The 7,923-nt window shown below is 50.3% G+C and overlaps 1 protein-coding gene across 1 annotated transcript; it reads right to left on the bottom strand.

Annotated features, from left to right (window-relative positions):
* Positions 1–3,400: 3,400 nt before the first annotated feature.
* On the bottom strand, positions 3,401–7,923 carry LOC110328445 (serine protease 42-like). The gene is made up of 6 exons (XM_021207839.1): positions 7,845–7,923; positions 7,387–7,635; positions 7,044–7,203; positions 6,183–6,445; positions 5,240–5,400; positions 3,401–3,658 (listed from the first exon to the last, which is right to left on the bottom strand). The coding sequence occupies exons 1-6, from the start codon at positions 7,921–7,923 to the stop codon at positions 3,401–3,403; spliced, it is 1,170 nt and encodes a 389-aa protein (XP_021063498.1).

Genomic DNA, 7,923 nt, shown 5'->3' with positions numbered 1-7,923 from the left:
ACATGAATACTGTCCCTATGGACGGCAGAAATAGCTGCGGCGTGCTGTCACGTGCCCACACACCCCAGTACGTGATGGCGTCTTCGACACGTGACTGACCTGGCGCCAAGAGCCTGACCGTTCCTCTTCAGGGCCTTTGAGTTCTGGCATCTGGACCCACTCTGGTCCTTAAGATAACTTCAGATCCCTTAACTGGGACTGGGTCTCAGATTCCAGATCTATGAGAGCACCCCCATTGCTCTAAGATCCTGGGGGTGCATCTGGAGCCTAACGGGTCAAAGATCCCTGGGCTAGGCTGGGCATCTTGATGCCCATCCAGCCTCAGGGTACACCTTGTTCTCAGCCTGTTGCACAATGAGTTTCACGGTCACTATTGAAGAAGACCGGGAACGCCCAAGAAAGAAAGTAACAGAATGGTTAGGAAAAAAACGGTTTTGAGAACGGCTGAACTGAATCTAAGACCAAATCAAGACGGGAGAAGGGTGCTGAATAAAGAAGGCAGCTGTCTGTCCTCTTTCACGGACCAGCAATATGACAGGATGTTACTACTGACGAATACTGGCTGGTTTGTTTGTTTGTTTGTTTGTTTTTGTTTTGTTTTGCCTGGCTTTGGACATAAAGAAGGCTTTTCACAAAAGGGTGATCTTTCTGGATTTACCGGCGATCACCAAAATTACTCTATTTCCTTTGTTTATTCCAGGTGTCCAACAGAGCTCTGGGGACTCCATCACCCAGCCTGTTCGTTTACATTTTATTTTTATGTGTATGAGTATTTTGTCTGTATGTCTGTCTGTGCACCACAGTATGCGCCTGATGCCCACAGAAGCCAGAAGACGGCATCAGATCCCCTAGAGTTGGAGTTAGAAGCCACCATGTGGTTTCATGTGAATCAAATGTGGGCCCTGTAGAAGCTTTTAACCCCTGAGCCATTTCTCCAGGCCCCCAGCCTGGCTTTTAAATGAATTTGAATAAGTAAACGGTGCCAATCGCATATTGAGGCAAGCAAAAGAAGGTTGCCTTTTGCTGGTATGTGGTTCCCAACATTAGGCCTCCTCCATAGAGCTGGACCAGCAACACCTGGGAACTTGCTAGAATTTTTCATCCTCAGGCCCTGGCCCAGACTTCCAGAGTTGAAAACTATCTTTGTGAGAGCAATGATATAGATTTTTTTGTTTGTTTAATTTTTTTTTATGACAGGGTCTATGGTGGTTTGAATAGATTTGCCTTCCCCCCTATAGATTCAGGCGTTTCAATGTTTGACCAAGGAGTGTGGCACTATTAGGAGGCATGGCCTTGTTGGAGGAAGTGCATCACTGTGTGGGTGGGCTTTGAGGTCTCCTGTGCTCAAGCTCCGCCCAGGGTGGAATCAGAGCGTCCTCCTGGCTGCCTGCTGACCAGAGTCTCTTTCAGCTGCCTGTGGATCAAGATGTAGAACTCCCCGTTCCTACAGCACCGTGCCTGCCTGCCTACTGCCATGCTTCAAGCCATGATGGTAATAGACTAAACCTCTGACACTGTAAGCCAACCCCAATTAAATGTTTTCCTTTGCAAGAGTCGCCTTGGTCGTAGTGTCTCTTCACAGCAGTAAAAGTGTAAGACAAGGTCCAATTCTGTGTACTCTTGGCTGGCTTTGAACTCGTAATCCTCCCGCTTCTGCCTCCCAAGTGCTAGGATTACAAATGTGTCCCATCACTCCTGGCAGCAATGCGGATTTTAACAAACCCTCAGCGTATGCTCACACAGGTGAAGGGTGGACCATGAGGCTAAGAGTGGGACTATAAAACAGGGAAAAGCTACCTGTCCACATAGAATAACGCACTACAGTGAGCAAAATGAAATATGTATTGTTTGTCTACGAAGAGCTGGCGGTTTCTGGAGAGTGAGGTGGGGTTTGCTATTGTTTTGACACAGCACTTCCTGTATTCCAGGTTAACCTCAAGCTCCATCTGTAGCAAAGGGACAACTGATTGTCCTCACCTCCACCTTTCAGATGATGGGGATACAGGCAAACCCTACCTCACCAGGTCAATGTCCACTGATGATTTTTTTAAAACATCTTTGGTGATGTACGTGTTCATGGCAGAGATGCGTCTGACAGCAGGGTGTGGTGGCACATGCCTTTAATCCCAGCACTTGGAAGACAGAGGCAGGCAGAGCTCTGTGAGTTCCAGGACAGCCAGAGCTACATAGTGATATCCCGTCTCAAAAACAAAAACAAAACCAAAAAAACAAACAAACAAAAGCAGGGGTGGGGGATGGGTTCATCCTTCCTTGGGCAACGGTTGGAACTGAATGCCCACAAAAGCCATAGAGAACAGAGGATGAAACACAGACCCCGAAAGACGAAGGTGGAAGAGGAAGATTGGAGGAGACCGGTGAGCAGATCAAATTAACATTCAGTCAGGGATACCAAACCCAGTGTGAGGTGGAAGAGCTGCATACAGTGTAGTGCATCTTTCTTAAAATCCGGCTGACTTTGGGAACGCGGCCTTTGGAAATAAAGTCACATGAATAACCAGAAGAGAGAAAGACTGTTTCTCATGAACCAGCTTCATCCCCAATCCCCCCCCCCCCCGCCCTGCCCCTGTTCCTGCCTCCCCTGAGCTGCTCCTGGCTGGCTATAAAAGTGGTGAAGCTCAGCTAAAGTTCCTGCCCAGGCACACAGGGAGCAGGACTCGGCTCCTCTGTGCCCTAAGAGGAACTGCGAGTACTTCCCTAGGTAAATAGGGTCCAGTTCTCTAAGCCAAACACCTCCGGTGAGCAAAACTTCACAACACACAGGACATTCTCCGAACATTTATTCAGTTTACATTTGAGATCTCCCCTCTCCAGAACCTCAACACAACTTGGGATGACGCTGGATGTGACCATTGAGGGACTGAGGAAGGGGTCAGGCAGGACTGCCTTCTAGTGAGGCCTACAAGGCAGAGGCTGTGCACTTCCTGGCAGATCCCCCAAGTGGGTACAAGAGAATTCTGGGGCAGATACTTAAGTGCCAGCCTTGTACCTCGCAGGGAGTTGCCAGTGTTCCATTCCTCCTCCCCTCTCGTTCTTCCTCTCTTTCAGTGGTCACTAAGCTGTGTGATGTAAACAGAGCCAGTCTAGTGCCTGTCCCACTGGTGATGTTATCTCTTCTTGGCAGATGTCCCCGAGGTATTAGGAGTCATGGTTCTCCACCTAGCAGGCAAGCTGGCCCTCTAGTCCAGGTTAGTTCACCCTCCTTCCACCAGGTGTGGGTGTGTCTGAGACGAGTAACCAGAACACCAGTCAGGGCACTTCGCAGCCCCCGATCTCCCTGCCACAGTCTACTATGGCAATGGCTGCTGACTGGAATTTGAAGAAAGGGCAGAAAGACAGAAAGGGAGAATGGAGAAGAGGCACAGTGGGAGACTCAAAACCCTCAGGAAGACAGGAGATGAGGCCACAGAGCTACCAGGAGGGCCAGGGGAAACACCGGAGACAGGTATAGCACCAAGACGTCCATGGGATCCACACGGGAAGCCAGATTTAAAACATAGCTGACCCACTCATTGTACTCGGCGACGTCCGTGTAAACTGAGAGGATAGGGACTCGATTGCAGTTTATGCCCCAGCTCATGATCCCCACCTGGGTCCACGTGTTGTCAGATTCACAGACAAGGGGGTTCCCAGAATCTCCCTGGAAAAGAAGAGAAAGAAACCAACGGTTGGGACAGAAGAGAGAGCAGACTGCATTGCAAGGTGTTGGGACCCTTTCTCGGGCACCCAGAGCCTCTCCCAGGCCTAGCTTCTTTAATGAGTGAGATTTAACCAATGAAAAGCTCCTATGAAAACTTCAAAATTCTCTGGGCAATGATGAGCGCTCTGTGATGATCAGGCACACAGGCACAAGTGGCAAATCCAATGGAGCCCAGAATAGCAATTGTATATTGAAGTATACCTTGAGAGTCCCTAATCTACAGGCACCAAACCCTGTCTGAGAAACATCTAGGACTGTCAGAACTCATAACCCAGCCACCGTGGTAGTCCTGGCCTCTAGAGTATGTCGCCTGCAGAGCCCACTCCAACGTCAGTGTCTAGTTAGGCTGGTCGGTCCTGGATGTTCAAGAACTTAAATATTTTGAGCATTATCATTGATTGAAATGAGGTACTGGAACCCTTACCACTGCCTTAGAAGTTCTCCCTGCCCTAACCTCATTGAGGAACCCCCTCCACAGGTCAACCGCATTGCCTTCAAAAGCCTGAGACAAGTCTAGCATCCATTTCTAGCACCATTCTGCATGGCTTTGCCCCAACCTAACCCAAGGCCCCCCAACAAGCCACCTCACACACACACCTTTCTGCCACCTCAGACTCTGTTAAGACTCCTAGACGAGGAAACGAGCTCAAAAGACTTCAGTCCAGGCACCTTACAACAAGGGGACTCACTTATCTAGATGGTAACCGACCACACGCACCAAGGCTCCCCTCCCAGTCCTGGCTGGGCCAGTCTAGAAGTTTAACTTAGCCCTCCAGGCTGCATATATTCCAACTTTAAGCACGTCTATGGCCACATTTCTTATCCCATCGTTCCAAACACATGCAAAACTTTCTTCAGCATAAGACCTCTGACCTCTTAGACATGCCTGTGCTCCGTCACAACAATGGTACCCTCTCCTTTCCTACCCACGAACAGCCACAGCCTCCTCCTCCTCAAGAGTGCAGCCTATGCAGAGGGAAGAAAGGGACCTGGGCGTCCCAGAGGTAGAAATGTCTCTGGTTTCTCTCCTTGCGTTTGCCTTCCAGAGATTTACAATGTCTATGATGCAAGGCTGTGATGTGGGGCAACAAAGGCAATATAGGTCAAATGTCCACATAGGCATGGTTGAGAGCCACATAAAACTCAGTGGGAGACACTGCTTGCATTATCACCCCCCCACACACACACACCCATTAAAATGCTCTGGCAGGGTCCCCTAGGTAGCAAAGGCTAACCCTTTTAGGAGAACCAGGCCAGGACAACTCATCAGAAACATGAAAATTCACTCCACAAACCTTAACTAAGACATAAGTTTATGCAACATGTAGTGGCCGGACACAGTGGCTCACACCTTCAATCCCAGCATCAGGAGGCGGAGGCAAAAGGATCTCTGTGTGTTCAAGGCTGGCCTGGTCTACATAGTGAGTTCCAGGGCTACCCAGGGCTAAAGAGGTGGCAGATAACTCAAACCTTTGAGGTGACAACCAAACCATACAGGCTTTAAGGGCCCCATAAACTGACCCAACAAAGACTCTGTGCCGAGTCTTGCAGACCGCAGATCATCCCTTTAATCACTACGTTTTTCGATGTTCCCAGCTGTCTCTGGAACAGCTTATTACAGTGCTTCTGGAGAAGAATGCGTTGCTGAACCTCCTGGAGGAGAACGGAGGCAAACCCTGCATCTATAGAAAGACAATTTAGGATCTATTCCAGAAGACGGGCAGGAGCAGTCAGCGCCCCCCCCTCCCCGGCTGCCACGAAGTGTGTGAATACACAGTCGATCCCTTAAAAGGCAGACGGGCCAAGCTCCGGATACCTGTCCCATAGGAAACGGACAAGAAAAAGTCTTGCCAGCCGAAAAATGACAACCAAGCATCTGTCAGAGTCTTTATGGTAGGAGGGTCGTAGTTACTGGGCACCGGTAAAGCACCTTTGCTTTCTATAACGGGACCACAGACCTTTTCAGACAGGTGGGGCCATAACAGGGCAGAAGGTCTAAGACACCTCTCTCTGACAGTGCTGCTCTGGCCCAGCCCAGCAGGCAGGAAGGAGCTCAAGCCTTTGGAGGAAGAACAGCTCAAGTTGGTCAGCATTACATTACCCCAGGCTAAATCTGACTTTGACTAAAGGCCATCACTCCTGTCACTCAAAAAAACTCCTAGCGCCCGGCCTGGTGGTGCAGGCCTTTAATCCCAGCACTCGGGAGGCAGAGGCAGGTGGATTTCTGAGTTCGAGGCCAACCTGGTCTACCAAGTGAGTTCCAGGACAGTCAGGGCTATACAGAGAAACCCTGTCTTGAAAAACAAAACAAACAAACAAAAAAAACTCCTAGCACATTTGCGATGTACTCTCTGTCAGTCTGTTCTCCTGCTTCCTTCCCTGTCCCAGCTAGAAGCCCGCCCCTTCCCCTGCAGATCACCAGCCCCAGATCACCAGGCCATCGCATCCTGCCAGACAGACTCACCAGTTTCGTTCTGTTGGCCCCAGCCAGTCACCCAGCACACTGTCCCATTTTTCACTCGGAAGGGCTCTCCAGGAAGGCACACAGGCTGGATGAGCGAGGAGTAATTCACCGGGAAGTACAGCAGAGCAAGGGCAATGTCATTCCTCATGGTTCGAATGTCAAAGTTGGAAGGGAAAATGATGTCCTGGACCGGGACCAGGGTCACACTTTCAGATTCAGAATGCAACATGTTGTCACCCAACATCACCATGTACTCCTCCTGCCTGCAAGGACAGCACAGGACCATTACAGAGCTCCCGAACGGTTTGCACACCCACGCTACATGTGGCGCATGCTTCTAAGCCTGGCCTCATCTCCCATGCTAGGCAGGCATCAGCCCGCTCCCTCCCTCCAAACAACACCCCTTTCTCCAGGACCCCTGACCACCCATGCCTTCCCAGCAAGTATGGTTTCTACACCGGTGTAGCCTGGAAACCTGATAAACAGATGATGCTCAGGTGTCACCTGAGACTGGATAAAAATCCTTGGATTGTCACTCCTTTTACAGATAAAGAGGAAAAAAAGTATTTTTCTTTTTTTCTCTTTTCTTTTGTTCTTCTTTCTTTCTTTCTCTTCTTCTTCTTCTTCTTCTTCTTCTTCTTCTTCTTCTTCTTCTTCTTCTTCTTCTTCTTCTTCTTCTTCTTCTCCTCTTCCTCCTCCTTCTCCTTCTCCTTCTCTTCCTCCTTCTTCTCTTCCTCCTCCTCTTCTTCCTCTTCCTCCTCCTTCTTCTCTTCCTCCTCCCCCTCCTCCTTCTTTTTTTTGGATGAAAAACATTAAGAGATGGGGGACAGGACACCCAAAACCAGGTTCCCAAATACTCACTCATATATGCAGTGGGCCGCAGTCAACACCCATCGGTGGCTGATGAGGGAGCCTCCACATACGTGCTCATTTTGACTCTGCAGACTCACCTGCCAAGGCCACTTCCTCCCTGCAGATAAACTTCCAGGATTTATCTCTGTAATTCTATGGCCGCAAGTGTCTGAAGAGAGATGAAAAGTGAAGTCACTACTCCACACCTCCATCCCATTTCACACAAGGTCAAGGTCATCCTCGGTGAGGGACTATCTCTCCAGTCCTCCAAGGGCAGGAACTGACCTCGGCTCCCCAGCCCGATGAGGTTGCCCTTTGACCTCCCAGACAGGTCTGGCACCAGTAGGAGTACCTGAAAAAAACGGTCCTTCTAGAGAGCTCCTCCTGTTTTCCAAGATAATTTTGGTTGTGGTCGCTGAAGGAGGCCCTGATCCTGGAGTCTCAGTCCCGTCTACAGACACCGGAACTCCTGAAGGATGCGAAATACTCAAGGGTTTCAAGCGACTCTGCTGTGCCGGGGCCTCTGGGTCACTCCGGGGTCTCCGGGGCCTCTGGGGCCGGTGCGTCACTCCGGAATCTTCCCTGGGTTTGTAAGTACCACCTGAGGAAGAAGCCAACAAGAGAAGTTCTGCTTGAGCCACACCTGCGCCGGTGCAGCTGCTGGCTTCTGAGCTGATTGTCCCTACAGCACCAACACCGTCACCAACACCAACACCATCACCATGGCCACTCCCGCCCAAGCCAAGTTCCATGAAGCCACACCTCCTCCACTGCTCCCACCAGGACCCCTGTCCACAGCTAAGGCCTCACTGAACAGAGGCTGAAGAAGCTGAAGCCAGACCAGGAGGGCTAGGAAACCGCCCCTGTCCCCGCCACAGAAGCCACCCAT

This window comes from Mus pahari, chromosome 10, assembly GCF_900095145.1.
Source record: "Mus pahari chromosome 10, PAHARI_EIJ_v1.1, whole genome shotgun sequence".
In the NCBI taxonomy this organism is placed as follows: Eukaryota; Metazoa; Chordata; class Mammalia; order Rodentia; family Muridae; genus Mus; species Mus pahari.
This window is presented reverse-complemented; position numbering and strand designations above follow the sequence as displayed.